Source organism: Hippichthys cyanospilos, chromosome 12 (genome assembly GCF_059441005.1).
Source record: "Hippichthys cyanospilos isolate Australia breed blue-spotted pipefish chromosome 12, RoL_Hcya_1.0, whole genome shotgun sequence".
Classification (NCBI taxonomy): domain Eukaryota; kingdom Metazoa; phylum Chordata; class Actinopteri; order Syngnathiformes; family Syngnathidae; genus Hippichthys; species Hippichthys cyanospilos.
In genome coordinates this window covers 9,799,070-9,818,532 of record NC_142380.1, presented here as the reverse complement: position 1 = coordinate 9,818,532, position 19,463 = coordinate 9,799,070, and the positions used below count along the sequence as shown (strand labels likewise).

At 36.4% G+C, this 19,463-nt stretch overlaps 1 protein-coding gene across 5 annotated transcripts; it reads right to left on the bottom strand.

Moving 5' to 3' along the window:
- Positions 1-248: 248 nt before the first annotated feature.
- Positions 249-19,434, bottom strand: LOC148414783 (phosphatidylinositol 4-phosphate 5-kinase type-1 gamma-like). 5 transcript variants are annotated; one of them, XM_088428942.1, is made up of 19 exons: positions 18,199-19,434; positions 17,950-18,115; positions 13,225-13,250; positions 13,049-13,138; positions 12,726-12,856; positions 12,526-12,643; positions 10,391-10,543; positions 8,672-8,971; positions 8,380-8,588; positions 8,224-8,307; positions 7,270-7,318; positions 7,062-7,146; positions 6,682-6,852; positions 4,989-5,145; positions 4,749-4,817; positions 3,553-4,057; positions 2,702-2,776; positions 1,934-2,006; positions 249-1,662 (listed from the first exon to the last, which is right to left on the bottom strand). In XM_088428942.1, the coding sequence occupies exons 2-18, from the start codon at positions 18,035-18,037 to the stop codon at positions 1,947-1,949; spliced, it is 2,370 nt and encodes a 789-aa protein (XP_088285068.1). In that variant the 5' UTR covers positions 18,038-18,115; positions 18,199-19,434; the 3' UTR covers positions 249-1,662; positions 1,934-1,946. The 5 variants fall into 5 exon arrangements, 4 of the variants coding, with proteins under 4 accessions (XP_088285068.1, XP_088285069.1, XP_088285071.1 ...); XR_015867406.1 differs by lacking the exon at positions 2,702-2,776 and adding an exon at positions 3,105-3,139 and having other exon boundaries at positions 17,950-19,434; XM_088428943.1 differs by lacking the exon at positions 18,199-19,434 and having other exon boundaries at positions 17,855-17,956.
- Positions 19,435-19,463: the final 29 nt, after the last annotated feature.

Genomic DNA, 19,463 nt, shown 5'->3' with positions numbered 1-19,463 from the left:
AAAACAAACAACAAAAAAGAATAACATGGTCTTTTAAATCCACATATAATGGGGTGTCCTTGAAAAACACCACGTTAAGAATCTAACTTTTGTCTTGCATATTTAGCAAAGGACAACATTTTTGGGGAAAATGTTCTTGACTAAAACATGCAAATTGAAAAAGGTATTTAAATGTTGACCACAAACATGAAGAATGGATTGGTGATTTAAAAAGAAAACAAACAAAAAAAAAACCAATGTAACCCCAATCATTCATAGAAGACAATTTATTTGATATTGATTTACATGCTCTGTAGTCACTATATGGCATCATTTGCATCATTAGACATGTCCATTTATTAGTCAACATGCTAGTGAATACTATATGTACATCGTAACAAATGAAAAATAAAAAGCATAGCTGTACCAAACTGCACATGCACACCAAAGTAGTGATGAGAAAATGAAGCCTGATGAAACACGAGTATTTCTTTTTTTGCTCCGCTAGGTGGCACTCTCGATTTGTAATGTAAATTTGCCACGGTTTTTCATTGCACTAACCTTTAGTTTTAAACCAAGAGACCCATCTAGAGGAGTAAAAATATATGACAAGTGTTTCATGAGGGTTTGTTTTCCCATCACTACACAAGAGGGTCTAACGGATAACTTTGTCAACTTTCATAAAGTGAATGTAGTACTTGCAAATGTCTACTATGATATTAAAATGATTATTTTAGTATTTAATTTACAATTTCCAGTTGAGTCTCATGTCACTACAAATGCAAACACTGACTAACATGAATGAGTTACAGCACATATTTTATGTACAATTAACTCATTCACTGCCTTTGACGGCTATAGGCATAAAAAAAATGTTTTTACAGGGCTGGCAGTGAATGAGTCCCAAGACATTTTTTTGGATGCAAAACCTGAAAACTAAGATATGATAATCATAGCTTCTATTACAACTTTCTTCTAAACATTCACGCATATTTTATTGTAGATGACATTTTTTGTTAATCAATAAGGCATGTTTAACAGTGGCTCATTCAACAATATTGAGTATATATATATATATATATATATATATATATATATATATATATATATATATATATATATATATATATATATATATATATATAAACATATAATTTAAAAGTGCATAAATGAAGTGCAATAAATATGACACATCCTAGATGCTCATGTTGCTAAAATAAACATACAATGTGTCCACATTGCATAGTCTTTGCTGGCACAGCGCCATCAATACTCAACATACTGTATTTCGTGCCATTCACAGTGCACATGGAACTTGTCCAAGATCTCAGCTCTTAGAATTTTCTTTACTTGTATGTATTTCTAAAATATTTCGTACCATTCACAGTGCACATGGAACTTGTCCAAGATCTCAGCGCTTAGAATTTTCTTTACTTGTGTATATTTCTAAAATATATTTATGTAGATGATTTAAGCATGAGTACAGTTTGGACTATCTAAATGCTTTCGAGGTGAGCATGTTGGGTCAATCTGTTTCATAACTGCAAACGTCCACATGCAACATAAGCTCTCAGCATCAAAGCAGAGTACAATTTTGTTCAACTTGCATCCTGCCATAGAAGTTTCAGAAAAACACAGTTAGTGCTCCATGCACTCTTCTTATTTCTTGATGTCTCTCAGCAACTGAAAAGAATCAAATGGGATGCTCACAACTACATAGCAAGTAAAGGGATTTTATATATACAGTGTGTGTGTGTGTGTGTATATATATATATATATATATATATATATATATATATATATATATATATATATATATATATATATATATATATATATATATATATATATATATATATATATATATATATATATATATATATATATATATATATATATATATATATATACATACACACACACACACACACACACAACACACACACACTCTTACTGTTTCGCGTTCCTCATGAGTCATCCTCTGAGCCGGAGCGAGGAGAATGCACACAGCTCCTGTCCTCCTGAGTCTGCAGTTACCACATTCGGCCAGCAGGAAGCAGCAGTAAGAGAAAGGAGAAGTTGAGTGATGCAGAAAATGAGAGCATTTATAAGCACGGATATTTGTCACAGTTTCATTTAAAGCTGCAAACTTGAAAAAAATGATCACATTGTGATCTATCTTCATTTTAATAGATTTGTAAATTACAATAGTTAAGTTTTCATCGGCTGGGTAAGATATGCAGCTTTATGATGTGACTCTGGTCCAGAACATTCAATTCTCACTAATGAGGTTTGTCAGCTCAGATGTGCTGAAAGCTACTACATCTCTTAAAAAGCAGTGCAAACACAATCTAAAGCTCTTAAGGCACAACAACTGAAATGTTGCATGATAGCGCAAGATCGTAAAAGAGAATGATGGCCGTTCAGAAGCTGCCTGATTAAGATTTTAAATAAAATGTATATTTAATTTAGAACTCTGTGCAAATACTGAGCAAGTTTTGCTTGACTTAAATAGAGATTTGATCTTCTATTCAAATAGTTGTTGAATGACTGCAAACATTCACTTGATAAAATGTTTTTTTTTTTTTAAATACGTTTAAAGAATTTTACAAAATCAGTTCTGAAGAGCCACAAATTCAAGAGCATCTTTCCCACAGCAGTGTGCTGGTTTATACTATGTATGATCAGTCCAGTTGGTCAAATGACTATGCTGTCGACTTACAGTGTAACTCGAGCTAGAGTTTAGCTTACGACGACCAAGAACAGGAGAGTACACCCAATATCTGCCATCTGCATACTGGTGGTTGGATGGATCAATGGATGGATGGAGCAATGGATAGTTGGAAACACACACACACACATGGCACACAAAAACATGAGTTGAATGAAATTGATTATAAAAAAAAAATATTAACTTAAAATAGTGGAATGATGGTGAGTTCAGTATGACATTGAAAGGGCACATGAATAAAGCTTCACATATAAAAACATCATGCAGTGAAGATTTTTTTTTTTTTTTTTTGCTGATGCATTCAAAACGGCAACCGCTGGCAGTGGCAGCCCCATGCTTGAGAAACTCCCCTAAGTGCATGCACAACGTAACGCAAGTCCTCCTTCCTTCTCACCATCATAACTCTATGACGCTGTCCTGACTGGGCCACTGCAAGGAGACCCAGCAGAGCAGAGAAAAACAAAGGACGTTTTTTCACTCTCATGTGAATTTTTTTTTTTTGATCACATGTGATCACAACCACTGGGTTTGCAGCGATTACAAAACTTAATTCTGTATTGCATCTTCAAACTTTTTTTTTTATTTGTAGTCATGCTAACTAAGGGCACAGGTTAACGACGGTCACCGCTCACGTGGTCTTGTTTTGGTCATGTGACGCTCACAAACTGAGCCCTTATGCACAGCGATGCCATTTTCAGCTGATAGCAAAACTGGTAGAGTTTGCTGATTAATTCACATTCCAAAAACACACTATTAATCAGAATACCATGTGAAACCTCCTCCTTGAGTTTCCCTTTAAATGATAGCCTATATAGAAAACATTCAAAGAAAAAAGGACTTACAAAGTAGATATCAGAAACCTGCACCTCCCCGTCCAGTGAGTTGTGGCTGCTGGAGACAGACAGCTGATTGCACACATCTTGCGGCACCGCAGTGCTCATCGGCTCGCCCGCGGGGAGATGGGGAGAGCAACTTAGCAAGGTGGCGTGAGGGGAGGCGGGGCAGATGGGGGTAAACACAGAAGACGGCTGCAGCGTGCTGGCATTTGGGGCCAAAGGGTTCACTGAAGTACAACGTGTGGGTTGCGTGGCTGGGTGAGGGAGCGCGTACGCGAGGGGGGAGGAGCGAGAGGTGAGCGGTTTGGTGGAGGGGCGGATGGAAGAGGAAAGTGTGGAGGAGGTCTGGCAAGCTGATTGAGCGGCGGTGGAGGAGGACAGGAAGGTGGGAGGAAGGGTAGACGAGTAATGTGTAGATGAGGGACTGAATGGAGGAGTGAAGCTGGGCTGATTGTCAGCTGGCAACGTTGCTTCTGTCCTCTGTGTGAGCTCTGTGCTGGATGGAATTTTACTGTGAGGAACAAAAAAAGATATGTATATAGGTCATTACAGAATTGGAGGACATTTTATGTTCCACGCAGCACATTTTAAATAATCCAAATACAAAATGCGAAAACATGCAGTTTCTGAGTAAACTTACTTGTCCTAAAGACAAATATAAAATAATAATAAAAAACTAAGAGAAAAGCAAGCTTTAAAAAAGGTTTAAAGATACTAAATAAGCCTGGTGTACCCCCTGAATAGACATTTTTCGCTTGTCCCACATCCTGTAATGACCAAATTGAATCTCAGACGTTTTTTGTTTTGGTATTATTTGAGTCATTGCTGTCTCTTGCAACTGTGGGAACATTCTAACATTTCAAATAATTATTATTCATGGAACAAGTGTTCCACAACACGCATGCAACCCTGTTGCTATAACATTTTGAGCATGGGCTTAACATCTAAGTTTTCCAAAAGACTGGGTAGAGCAAAAGTATGTCCTCTTTACTATTAGTTTTATAAAATTGTTAGCCTCGCTTGAAATCAAGTTTGGCTTATTGGTCAGCATCAACTTTCTACTCCTGGGAGAAAGCTAACATTAAATGTATTCACGTATTAAATCATGTACCATTGATCTGTAAGCTGAACTAATCAAGCCTATGATAGTTGATTACCTATTATTGATGAATATGTAGAAAAAAATGGGAAAAGTGAAGTACCTGAGCTCAACCTCGACTGTTATTTTTTCTTGTTTCTTCTCATGAACCTCAACAACCTCTTTGCGGGCCCTAAAATGCAGTAACACAATATTACTGCTGGTTATACTGGTTATCTTTGAATTTATATACTTATAAAACACTTTTTATAAAACGTATACAGTATATATATACATATATACATATGTATACATATTTACACACACACACACACTGTATACGTTTTTTTTTTTTTTCTCTCACTTGGTCACATTGGGTGATAGCAGTTGTTTCCTGCAACGTGGGCGCTCGGGTGTATCAAAGGGGGTGGTGGGTAAGGAGTTGTTTGAGGAAAGTGTTGTGGCGATAGATGCCGTGGTGGCTTCTTCAAAGGAGGGAGGTGTGCATGGTGGCTCTCTCCCTAATCGGTAAACAAGAAATACATACATGTATGACAATGAGAAGACGACATGATCATGAATTGCATCTAAAAGATAGTTCAGATAAAATGTTTAAGTAACAGTTCGTCTGTCATTTTTTTTTTTTTGTGCAATGCCAATCAAGATCTGAGGAAATCAATCCACTCATGATGGGTCATTTTAGCTGAGGACAGTCTTTCATTTCTTCGGCTTGGATTCATGGGAGAGATTGCAGAGCTGCTGATGACAGCTCTGGAATTCAAGGGAATTTACACAGACCGGGCAAAATTTGGAAAGCTTGCAATGTTCCAATGACCTGCCAAGCATGCATTCTTCTTACAGAACTGAATGGATTGAATTTATGAGAATTTAGTGATATAACCTACATGTGCAGTTTTGCATCAGTGCTTCTCTGGTGGCCACATACTTTCTAACGTATGAAAAACATGAAAAAAAAAACATACATATTCAAAATATGTGCTCTTAATGCTTTTTATTTTTTTCACTGCATATACAGTATAAAAGATTCATGATTCCAACCAAGCAATAATAAAAATAGCCAGAAGCCAAAACTTACATTTAAACATTTAAATAAATGCCCATATAAGACCCAGTCTAAGCACAAACTAAAATCTAGTGGTGGTTGGTTCATTTTAACATATCTTTACTTCTTAATAAGACTTCAAGACCTTTAGTGTGGTTGCATTTTCAATTAGCTTTGTTGATAGAGTATAATTACTCTAATCACTAAGTCATGTGTTCACTTCCTGCAAGGGAATTGAGAATTTTATACTCATGTTTGTTTGTACTAAAAAAAAAAAAAAAAAAAAAAGCACTACATTCTTACTTATGCAATATTTGCACGACATACATTCAACTAAAAGTGCAATGTTGCTACCTATGATTGTCTGCCTATTTTACTGCTTGGTCATCTTGATCATTTGAAGCCACCACAGGCAAAATGACGTCAGATGAACCCAAAACATGTATTGAACGTTCGTCAGCATTTTGGATGAATCTGGGTTTTGAAAAAAAAAAAAAAAAAAAAAGAAAAATGTATGATTATTTCTTTCAAAGAAATAAATGGGCCACTCAGAGTATGCATGTGACCCATGGGCTGCCAATTGCCTCCTAAAATAGGTGTTGATGACGGCTTAATAGAAGGTGTACTCTAAAAGAGTGAACTTCTTGTTTGGGGAAAGTTTAACTTGTACTTTATAGTGTTGGCACTGCTGCTGCTCTGCTGCTGAGCTGTTCTTTCTCCAGAGGATCAATAAGAGTTTACTTTATCCCATTTAAACAGAAAATAGAACACTCAAGTGGAGACGATTTAAGTTAATAGTGTGCCAAAGTTCAGATGGAAACAATGCAAATGCAAAGCAAAAAAGCAGCCCTTCATCTTTTCCGTTTTATTACTTGTGATGGCCATCAAGTTGCTCAGGGATTATTGTTGGCTCTATATGAGCTCTGGGATCTATACGAGTTTGCAAATGATTTTTGGACAGAAAACTTTCCCCATATGTTGAATGAGTTCTTACCATTGTCCTCCAGCACCAAGAAGCTGTGAGGTCCTCGGAGACTCTCCAGGTTGTCCAGGTTTTCCTGTCTCTCATCACTCTGCGAGAGACGCTGAGCGGCAGATTCTGATCCACAAGATTTTAACATGGAGAGAGTTCCTCGACCCCTTTTAGAAGGAGATGGTCTCAATGCTGAGGAAGGAATGGATGTGTGTGTATAAATATCTTGATTGACATACACTGTATTTATTGGCAACAACATTCAGCGCTCTTTTACAATCTAATAGCATTCAAATAAAAAGAAACAAGAACAAAGCTCAATTCCACAATTTTTTTTTTCAATGTATGCAGGTCTCAAAAATTGTGACCATGATATGCCTCGTGCTTATTTTCAAACTCACAGCAACTCTTCCTGAAGACAACGCTGCTGCAAAATTTGTAGAAGCGCTCAGCGTAGAAACCCGGCCTGTGAACGGACACTGTGTCCTGAGGGTCGTTAAGAAAATAAATGACTGATATCAGTGCCGTGTTTTATGTATACTGCATAAAAGACATACTAAAATAAATGAGGCACTTGTAGTTTTATCTGCTTGAGGGATATCTACTCACCCCGTCATGGATGAGAGACTTCCAGGAGTGCTCAAATTTCTTAATCAGGCTGTAAGATAATTGAATTATTGAGGTCAACTTACTTGGCTTATCCAACACATTAAATGGTAACTTACGAGAACCAAAGGATTTATGAGTGCTAAAGTCACACTTAAGATTTCAACACGGGTCATACAAGGCTGAATTTTTTTCTTCAGCTTTTCACATCTTTGTACGGCTCTCATCTGTTTGTAATATGCAATGTGATTTGATCTAAATTCCTCACACACAAGATCCAAGTACAGTAAGCTCTGTACTGAAAAACGCCCTATACTAATTATGTAATACATGTAACAATCCATAATTGAAAAATGGTTAATAATTGTTACTGTAAATATATATAGTACTAGATCATCTAAGAAAATAAATGTCAAACATCTGATTTCTTTCTAAAAAAATGAAATAAATGAATTACAAATGGGCCTGCAAATAAAACTCCATGTAATTTCCACTAACAACCCAGGCTAAACCTAGCTTCTCCCAGATATCATACTACTGTATTGTTTCCTATTAACAATGGGTTTGATGCCATTTTATGGAATTTTAGTGCATTTCAAGAAGCAAAAAGACACAAAAAGGACACTATCAAAGATTATTTGTAATTTCTACTTCCAACCCAGGCTAAAATTATCTCGTTCCTTTAGAAAGATACATCATGTCAATCAACATTTTTGACACCATTTACTGCTCGCTGAATTAGCGATAACCACTGCGATATCAATTTGATCATGGCAAATCCAACAAGTAAAATCTGACTTAACATTGCAAGTGTTTGTTAAGCGTCAACAGATTGCTAAAAATGACTGACCTCTAAAACACAATAAATTGCAAAGCTATTAAAATTCTCAAAGTGTCTCAGAGTGACTATCTTTGGGCGTCAATAGCAAATGAATCATTAAAATGCGAGACTTATACCGATAGGACTGCAGGATGTCGATGATACCGATGAAAAGGAGGAGGTGTTCTCCTTTGACTCCCACAGCTGGAATTCCACCCATTCTGCAAAAGAGGGGAAAAGTTATCCTTGTGTGTGTGTCGGTGTGCAGGTAGGTGCCTTAATTTGGGACTTACGTGTCATCATGGTCTAGAGTTTCCCTGCATGCAGAGCCTCCCTGAATAGACTCAATTGCGGTGGAGTAGAGTGCCTTTTGAGCGGCAGGCCGCATTTCATCCATGCCACCTGCTGGCGAGCCCTGGGACTGACGCTCTTTCTGTGCTTGTGTCTTGTTATGGACCCCAAGAAGCAAACTGTAGTCCATTATCTTAAAACTTTCCAGCACCTAACATGAAATATAACCATTACATTTAGGTTAGCTATGTTTTTTTAACTTACTGATGATTGGCAAGGACATCTTTCTCTTACCAGACAGTCTCTTTGCAGGGTTTTGACAAGAGCATTGTAAGTGTCCTGGTCCAAACTGAGGCCCTCGGGAACGTCACTCAGGAAGTCCAGATCTTTAAAAGTGGGCCTGGTTTTCTCACGCTCCTTTTTGGATGCTCTCCTCTTATAAGTGGAGCCCTTCAAGTCAAATTTAAGGTGCATGCGTACAGACCGCGGGAGGATATTGTTCATTACGACAACTCGGATGTTTTTACCCCCGCACTGGACACAATAGAGACCAAAAAACTTGGGCAGCAGTGTACGGGGGTTCTGGTTCAAGTTCTGGAAAAGGGCAGAGCATAGAATAAAGATTAAAAAGAAAACAACATTTAAAAAAAAAAACTTTCTCAACGTTAGATTTTACTCATGTTTTTGTCAAGGTATCATATGAACATAATACATACAAACAATATTATATATATATATATATATATATATATATATATATATATATATATATATATATATATATATATATATATATATATATATACAAATAATATAATAATAATATAATAATAATATAATAATAATATAATAATATATAATAATATATAATAATATATAATATAAATAAATATAATATAAATATATATATATATATATAAATATATATAAATAAAGTGATATGCATTCTATGTAGGGAGCTTGCTTAGCACGGAAGCAGCTCAAGTTTAGCCTAATAAATAAATGCAAAGCACCAAGATGCGGTTGCAGCCGCAGCTAAAGCTAGCAACAAAGGCGTTAATGTACTTGAGCCTCATTTGAGCAAGTCTGTGACAGAGAGGGTGGACAGTGGTTTCATTTCAATGTTGTTCATCATATGATTTAGCGATTGAAAAAATAAAGAGAATAGCAACATTTGTCTTGAAGATTAAAAGTAAATATTGCAGCCACCACTCAGAAAACCTAGAAATTAATCCTAATGCAGAGAGGGTTAAGGAGCACAAGTAATTAAAAAAAAAAAGTCTGAGAAAAAATAACAAAATGCAAATGTGTGTCTATCAAAGGTGAATTTATGGGACAAATATGGAATGCATTTGAAAATATGTGAATCATTTGAGAGGTTTAAAAAGTCTGTGTTACAAAAATATACCAATTGACATAATAACCTGTAGAAATGTCATCACTTAAGCGGTATTTGTCTAGTTTTATTTTTGGAGACATTACATTATTTAACAGTATATAAATACCCTAGTGTAGCTCTCAATATGTTATTGTACTTCTTCTTACTCTCTTTGAACATGTAAACTGGGCTTGACATTGGTAATATTACCCAATTTTTTTGTCCTCTTCCATGAAAGTGAATTAAAATAAAAGAATTGCGTTTTACTATTGAAAATAATGTTCAACACTTCTGTAGTGTCATTGTTAACGCGTGCTTTATAAAAGTCTAACTCATTGATTAATCTGCAAAATAATTGAGTTTAATTGATAATTAGAATAATCATTATTTGCAGCCCCAAAATGATTTGTTTCTGGGTTCTTGCACCTGCTGGACAGCGTGACACATCCACAAGGTGTCGGCTCATGCCGCTGCATTGTTAAGCCTGTTAAGGAGTAATTAGCTTGGTCCAGCCCCTCTACTCTTGTATAACACACAAATTGCAACTCGGCAAAAATGGTATCTATAAACTAGAACACTTACAAATGGCTAATTTTCCTAATTTAAGACAAGTGAGTGTGCTAACCAGGACTCACCATGTAGTAGCCAGGCAGCAATTTTTGTAGAAACTCTGCCTCTTTGTGTTGGACAGTTTTGATGATGAACTCATCATCTCGAGTTACATAGAAAATGGAACCGCTGGCTCCTGGATTGGTCAACTCAATCAATGGCTCGTTACAAAGGGAATACTGGAAACAAAAGCACACACATGCCATAAAACCGGGGCAAACAGTCGTTAGAATACACTCGAGACAGCTTGAGTTCTCAAGCTAGATTTAGCTTAATGCGACCACTAAGATGTGTGACATATTTTTTTGAAGCTTTATTAAAACTGACCTAGCAAATGCAAATGACATAAACTATGTGCTAACATTCTGTTGCTCCTGGCTGGGTTTAAAAAAAGGAAGCTTTGGTCTGCTAATCCTCCTCTGGCACAAGGAGTCAGTGAGCTTAAATACCGCAGCCAAGTCTAGCGTGTGTATGCGCATGTATGCAAATGTGCATCCCCACACGCATGTGACAGCACGTGAAAGAAGAATAAAAAGAAAGACGGCTCGGTATGTACCGCTGTAGAAATGTGCACGGAAATGTGGATGCTTAGTGTTTTATTTAACAACTCAAGCAATCAAATCTTTAAAGAAATTTAAAAAAAAAGCAAGTAAATTTACCAAAACTGAAAAATAATACAGATCTATTTATTGTGCAAATTGATATGCTCGCTAGACTTAAACAACATTGAGCTGGTATCGGTTGAACCGGACAGAAAAAAATATGGGAAAAAAAGGAAAAGCCACACATTATGGGAAATTCTGCAACAGAATTGGGAAGAAATCATGGCGGAACATTGGATTTCTATTGTGGAAGCAATGGCGTAGATGGTGTGTCGTTGTTATACAGTACCTACCCAAGGTGGCTAATGTAAAGGGGAAGTCAAGTTAAAAAAAAATTCTTTACACATAATTTGGTTCTGCTACTTTGATGAAATACGGCATTTGTGGAAAGTAAATTCAGCAAAAAAATCCATCCATTTTTAACCATCTCAGGGAGTGGCAATTTTGCCACTCGCTGTCGACTGAAAATGACATCACAGTGTGTGAAGGCTCAGCGAGCTAACGTCACATGATCAAAACCTCATCAAAAGGTAAACCGTGACTGTCCTTACCAGAGACCACCGACACAGTGATGTCATTTTGAGTGCAAAATGGCTGCCGCCTCAAATAAATTCAAAACAGATTTCTTCGTGCTTAATTAAAATTCCACAAATGTAATATTAATCAAAATGTCATGTCTAGACTAACGAAGACACATAGAACATTTTGATTAAATAAAAAATGACGACTTCACTTCCCCCTTAACTCAGTCGATCCCAGATTTATTTTTACATTCTTTTTAAGAGCTCTGACATTCAATCAGTTAAGACATTTTTAAACAATCTTTTAGCCAAAAAAGAAAAAAAAGAAATGTAGATAAGTGCCTCAGACTGAATATCTGGACTTTTGGAATTGAATGAACTAAAAGCTGTTTTCAGCTGAAAGAATTTAATATTTTTTGTCTACAGTTAAATCTGGTAAGTTTTTTTTTTTTTTTTTTTTTTTTTTTTACTGTATAATTTCTCTCTTTACATTTTCTAGTCACTGTTGACTGAAAATTACATCACATGCTCAAGGTTTAGGTTATGACCAATAACAGTTCAGCTTTTAATGGGTTTGGTCATGTGACATTCAGAAGCTGAGTTGTGATTGGTCATCACCTTAGCCTTATACTTTAATGTCATTTTTAGTTGACAGAAGGTGGGAAATGTTTTTAAAGGTATCAACCTGGAATTGAAAATAATTTCGTTTTTCATCAGAAAAAGTATTAGGTTTTTACTGCTGAATACGTTTAGTATTAGAATTTAATTTGTTAGTAGATTTTTTTTTTTTCCCCAGAATGCTTCAACTGTTTATTTCTTCTTTGTTTTCCTTTCAGAGTAAAATGACGCATTTAACTCAATGAATTTTCATTTAAAGGCAAACTGTGGTGCAGGATAGCATACAAACAAACATGCATGAAAATGCCGACTAAGTCATCTTTTAGTTGGTCATCAAACATAAAATATACAATGATAAGTATTTTACTTTCTGAAACGGTACATGTTTCCTCCTATTTGGACGACTATTAAAATCATTACCAGGTAGTCATCTGGTCGGATTCCAAACAGTTCCCTGAAGTAACGGAAAGCCACGGGGGCGTACGTTTTGAACCTGAAGTCTGGAAAGTGGTGGGCCGGTGTGAGGTTGCTGCCCTCGCTGCCACAACAGGATGTGGAAAACCAAAGTGGATTAGGCAGCGCACACGCCAACACGTTCACTGTCAATACGTAAATGCTACCTTGGGAAGAAGATACTTTCTACCACATAGAAGTCCTGCATGAGCACATCTCTCTCGGGCTTGGAGCTGAGATTGCCGACGGTATATCCGATACCGAGTTGGATGGCCCCTTTTAAGGCGGACGAGGCGGTCTGGGGGCAGCGGAAGAAAAGAATACTGTCACATGTGGGCGCAGGGCAGCTGATGCAATCTTGAAGGCAAGCTTGCATCGTATTACTTGAGCATCATGGACAAAATTCCACACAAAGTGAAAACAATTCCTGAGCTTTAATCAAAAGTTTGAAGGAAAACAAACAAAATAGCCAAAATATAAAGATGACAACCTTCTTGTAAGTCGTCTCTCCCGAGGCGTCGACTCTCCTGTGCCCAATCTTCTTCTCGTGAGCTTGGCCTGCTCCAAATGGGGACGGCATCTGTATAAAAATATACATTATATGCTTGCAGTTTCATTAAGAAGACAAAACAGTGCCCCACATAGAGAAAAAAACAGAAAACTCACCTCGACTTGACTCCTTTTGGCTGGGTCTACACACAAACAAGAGAGGAAATACAAGGTTAAATGCTAATGCGGCGATGGCTGATTTCAATATTTATTCACCTGTTTCCCACCTCAGTTTCTACATGACAAATCTCATCGCACTACTACAGTATTTGCACAGGCCTTCAATAAAAGCAAACAAACAAATGTATTTGAACATCTGGAGTCACAGTGAAGTCAAAATGGAGAAAAAGTATGATTCGGACTTGCATTTTAACTAACAATGCAACACTTAAGATTTGTTCGTGTCTTTTGGAATCTCCATTCATTCACTTAAGTTATTATTTGTGAGGTCTTGTGAAACGAGAGGCTCTGACTCCCAGGTTTAAATTAAATTTTAATCCTAATTAAAGGCAGTATTTTTTTACAGATTTTTTTAGGCATAATTTGGTTGCTGTTTTTGGCCATAAAGTCAGAAGTTCAGCCAAAATGTTGATTATTGTATTACAAAATAAAAGTAGATGTTAAAAAAGTCTTATTTTGATTCAACATAATGATAATAAATTCAGTTTCATACGTGACTAAAGAAATCTGAAAATAATTCCATTTTTTATTCATTTGGACGATTTTAGTTATCTAAATGGTTAATCGATTCTTGTAGCTATTGCTTAGTTTGGCATACAATTAATTGTCTATGCGTTGATCTCTGATAGTATTGACAGATTTCAGATTTGCAGAGAATTTACTATGTGCAAATAATTATTTTTATACTTTTGAGTGAAAATACTTTGAACAGTTAAAATCAATGCACTCGTGTGCACTTGGTTATCCATATTGTTATGTGTACAGAAACTTTTACAAACCCAATTCATAGTCATTTTTTTAACTCACCAGCAGAAGCTCCGTTTTTAAATTTGATAATCCCAAAGGAAAAAAAACCCAAAACTTTTAAATATCAAGGAAAAACTAAATTGGATCAGAAAAGTCGCACATTTGAGCTTTCTCTTTCTCCAACAATCACACCGGTAATGAGGAAGTGAACACTCTATTGGATTTGACTTCCTCTTTAATCTGAGTGCCACCATTGGCTGAGCTCTGGAGATCACATTGCTAACCAACCACACACAGGGATTAGATGTCCATCCAGCCAAAACAAGTGATGCTTTGTTACCTGACTCGAAGCAAGAGAGCAACAATGGAGGACATCAAACGGATTAATCTACTGTATTTTCAAGGGCAAAAAAACTGCTTAGTTTGCATCGCCATGCAAAGTTGTTTTTTTTTTTTCTTTTTTGCTAGGACTTGCCAGGTTAAGATTAAGTACAAAGTAGGGATAATGAACTTTTAAGCCATGCTGAAGCAAAGCGTTTTTAGCAGATGTTGCTTCGTCTCTGAGGCTTGCTAGCAGATCGACAAAACAAGAAGTAATTTCTCATTTGTGGATAACAATGCAAAAAATCAAATATGCCAGCTCCTGCAGCTTCTGCTGAAGATCAAAAACATCTCCACACTCATTACTTAGGCAAGGAAGACAATTCTTTGGAGGGCTTTTGGAGATCTTCACAATCACTTATTCTACCACGACTTTTTTTGCATTATTTCAAAAAAATGTGTGTAAGAGGTGCAGAAATTTTGTTTGTTCTCTTGCGGTCACCATCCTCACATTTTAATGTAGTATCTGTGACTTTTAATGTGTATGGCTTTAAATGGTGTGGCATGGTCTGGTGAGTGATGGGAGTGTCAGCAAATGAGAGTGGAAACTAAGATGGCCACAATGCATGTTGAATTTCAAAAAGCAGCTGAAATATGAATATGCTTATTAAGTGTTTGTTTCCTTACATTACCAAAAGAAGCAACTTTCTCATTACTACGATTCAGAATCGATATAAAATAAATATCGTAAATTAAAATAATAAAACAAATCCGCTTCCTGTCAGCTCTCATTTCACTACGCCCTGTGCGCACTATCGAGTAGAATACAGCACAAGTCTCCAGCATTAGCACTAGCCGCTAAATATGTGATGCATTCAAATGCAGTTCAACATTTCACACTCAGGCATAAAAAAAGATCCAAGGTTATTAACTGCAAATATGGGCTTTGTTTCAATCTATAAAAGCTGACGTATGAAAACTCATAGGGGTGAAGTTACTTTGAAATATTAACATAGTTGGTTCATCAAGTTACTTATGTTTATGATACCTAATGAAATAACAAGACTTCCGTATTCCATTCTAATGATTGGCATGTAAATGAATGAAAATAGAGAAAACATGCTCTTTACTTACAATTCAAAATTTAATTAAGGTAAATAAAAAGAGAAAATGAAACTTTTAAGTTCCCATTTGCATTCTTTCTTTGAGTGCAGACACAAGTAGATGATGATGATGATTCTTTGCACATCTATATACTGAAGCAAACATCATTTTCAATCAAATAAAGTTCAGTGGATCATCATTCTGAATTGAAAATTGATCACTAACTGTAGACCCAAAAATCTAAATTGAATCGTGACAGTCAACAATTCCCATCACTATTCAAAAAAAGTGACTGACAAGTGCACATTACTGAAATTGTATTTTACGTTAAAATGATCAAACATCAATACCCTGTGTCTGCCTATTTCTGAACGTGTGTCTGTGAGCCTAATTGAAGTGTTTAAAGATACAATTCTATGTAAAGCAATGCACTCAGTCATCCAAACCTGTGGATTAATCCTGAGACAAAGCCTGTCAATCCTAACAATGAGGATTAAGAAGGGACACAGGCGCATGCGGATTAGGGTTAAGAATGAATTTTATGTTATGAGCTACAGTAGAAGCAAAACAAGAGAACTGAATGTGAGGGGCCCTTTTGACCATCTCAATGACTCAGTTAAGTCTGTCTACTGTGGGAAGCGCATTTGGAAACTGAGAATAAAATATCTGTTGTCTTCTGTACCAGCAGTTCTAGTAGTTGTATTTTTTTACATGCATTTTGCCATTCAGCACAAGCTTAATCTTGATGCTAATCACATGGACCATATTATGCATATACATACACCCAACACTTCACATTCAATATGCCGATGCAAGTCTTAATTTATGTTTGCACCTAAACATTATAAAGCTGCCGCACGTACTCTGCCATGTTATTTATTTATTTATTTTGCTTCACCAACTGCAGAGGTTCTTGGTGCTGATATCAACAGGGGATTAGTGTGTGTGGTTTATGTTATAATTCCATGTCGCATTACGTAAGGCACTTATCAGATCTGGCAGGCAGGAGAGAAAAAAAAAAGACATGCAAAGATGAGGCGAGGCTGAGGAATTATATCCTGCAGGGAGGCGTCAAGAGCAGGTTTCATGTTCCTGTATCCACATAAACAAAGCATTCCAATTCCATCTAGGCTATTTGCATCATTTATTCCGCAGCAGTTTCGTTTGTAGTTTTCAAGTCTTCCGTGACATCCTTAACAAGCCAATGGAGACAAGCCATGGTGGGACATTTTGCAACACAACACCATCTGTGACTGAACTTCTGATACACCTTCATCTAACAAATCTATGTATTATTCATTTTTATTTTATTATTCAAGTTTCAGGACTTTCAAATTGGCATTTCCTCATGTACAACTCACAGGGTGTCTAATAAACTTAGTTATATGTTGAAATCATATAAACACAAACTTACTTAGCTTCAAGAGATGACTCTTACACCCTGATCACTAAATTATGGAGAACATTTACAGGTAAGGGAGAGACAACCCTCATTCAGTCACTGCTATTGATGGCTACAGATGTCAGAGTCATTTCTAACAGGCTGACAGTGAATGTGTTAAGTTTATTCTGCAACTGCCCAATGATGCCACAAGTTGGCGGAAAATTATAGGATTTTTGACTCAGTGAAGCTCCTCAACTCACTACAACACAAAGATGCAACCAAACTTTTTTGGCGCTGGACTGAGCACAAAAAGTTCAGTGAATTTCTCAGCAAACAATGGAGACCCTCCACAAAAGTCAGTAGGTTAATTTGTGAATGAAAAACTACGTGGGTGTTCAGTATTGTTTTATATATATATATATATATATATATATATATATATATATATATATATATATATATATATATATATATATATATATATATATATATATATGGACATATTCAATTAAAAAAAAAAATCAATCCATGACAGCATGTACAGTATATACAGTTCGGTTGTATTTAAACATGTAGTGGGTACAAGTGCGTTTTATCTTTAACATTTGCTTGTTTAAGGTAAGAAATTTGCCTTTTTTAGCTCATTTGCATTTTTGTTATATGTTCTATATTCAAGCACATGAATCATGTGAATGTTTTAGAGACTTACGGTAATAAATGTAGTAGTATTTTGTAATACTTTCCAGGAATAAAACGTATAACTTTTAGGCTTACTGTGCTATATGGTGAGCTATTACGGTGGTACTTACGAAATTTTTTTCAGGTGGTACTTGAGGTCAAAAGTTTGAGAACCAGAGAGAGGTCCTATTACAATAAATATGCCCAATGCAAAATCTCAAACTTCAATAAGGTTATTGAGACTTATTATTATAATTATGATCAAATTTAATGTTAACATATTTCCTAAGTATTTAGCTGCACCGTTTCAAAAAAAGGAAAAACGGTACTCACTACACATTGCAGCAGTGCGAAATGGCGAATTAACGATTGTAGCTGTGATGGGCAAAGTGGGCGTTCGGAAACACATGGCGTGCATAAATTCCCACCTGTGTCGGCGAGATCCAGATGCAGACTGAGCCCAGCTTCCTCCTCCTTTCTCCAGCCAGGTTCCGCAGTCACTTGGTCCAGCTCCATGACGCTAGCCGAGCCGGATGCGGCGGTCAGGGGCAGACCGTCCGTCACATTTGCGTCACGGGACTACAACCTACATAACTTTGAGAACGATTATGAAAAGTGGCTTAATAATACGGAACTAGAAGCCGGTGAAAGAGATGAAGTGTCATCTTTTCAGTCACCCCGATGGATTGTGTGCGTCACGTGACTCGCGACGGACGCTCGCACGCGTACGTCGACGTTACAGACTGAGCATCAGTCGAATCACGACGTCATCATTTCCATGCTCACGCCACAAAGAAAGCATAGAGAAACTGAATGTACAAAAGATGAGACAAAAAATGTCCTTAGAACACCGAATAACAACAAATTAAGGACGCATTTACAACTCCACTAAATCATATGTAGTACGAAGAGCATTCATATGTATTACGAAGACGATTATGCCTCCCCCGTTACTATTATTGATTTTTTTTGGGGTGGGGAGTATCTTATTTGTGATGTATTTGTTTTTGTTTTTTTTTACTTTGACTCCCTGCATTTAAAAGCACATCTGTACTTACACATTACAATATCAACATTAAGACAGTTCGTTAAAAACAATACCGCGTTCAAAATGTCTCGTGAAAAATCATTGACAGGTAAGGCTGTTATTTCCTTCTCATTATAAGTGCAATATTCAAGTTTTTTGTTTTTAATTTTGGTACTCATGCTTAATATGTTCAAAGTCTTGGGTTCTTCTTTAGAATGTCTTGTTTTAGGTCAAATAAAAAAACGGTCAAATAATAAAGTTTTGTCTTACCATTATTTGTAGATGAAGTCCGCGAGCCACTTAAACTTGCCAGTAAAGAAAGTCAAACTTTCTTATTCCCACTGAATATTTTCAACTTTTTTTTTTAAGTGACAAGGATGATTTTTCACAGATATTTGATCTAGAAACGTTGCTGCCCCTGGCAGTCTGGATGAAATCATTTTTAGGCTTAAAGCTATCCAGGGGTTTTGCATTTATTCCCCAGCATTTTTTAAACTACAAGATCCAACGGGACCAGCCTTCAGTCTAGCAAAGTTACACAAAAATAATAAATACATTATTTATTAAGCTATAACGTCCAATGGAGCCAGCCTTTGGTCTAGCAAAGTTTCACAAAAATAATAAACACATTAGCCAGACTTCTGTATGTAAGAGTGCATGATTTAGTGTCTGAAAAGTGCACTCTTTCATATAGCCTCCTTTGTTGTACTACAGTAGTACAACCAATAGATGGCACTGTAGCTGTGTGCTACCTCTTGCTTGTGAAGCGTTTAATATCTGCGTTTGTCCGCTTAACGCATGCATGTTGTTAACCGGGACAGATGTAAATATAATAACCTTTACCGTGAACTCATGGATATTACTGAATTAAAACAGAATGTATAAATGAACCATAAATCAGATGGCTAAAATGAA

Excerpts from the sequence above, each read along its gene's own strand:
- LOC148414783 (XM_088428942.1), bottom strand. The coding sequence starts at position 18,037 with ATGGAGCTGGACCAAGTGACTGCGGAACCTGGCTGGAGAAAGGAGGAG. Across the intron at positions 13,251-17,949 it reads TCTGGATCTCGCCGACACAG|ACCCAGCCAAAAGGAGTCAA; the intron begins GTGGGAATTTAT and ends GTTTGTGTGTAG. Across the intron at positions 8,589-8,671 it reads CCCTGCAAAGAGACTGTCTG|GTGCTGGAAAGTTTTAAGAT; the intron begins GTAAGAGAAAGA and ends ATTTCATGTTAG.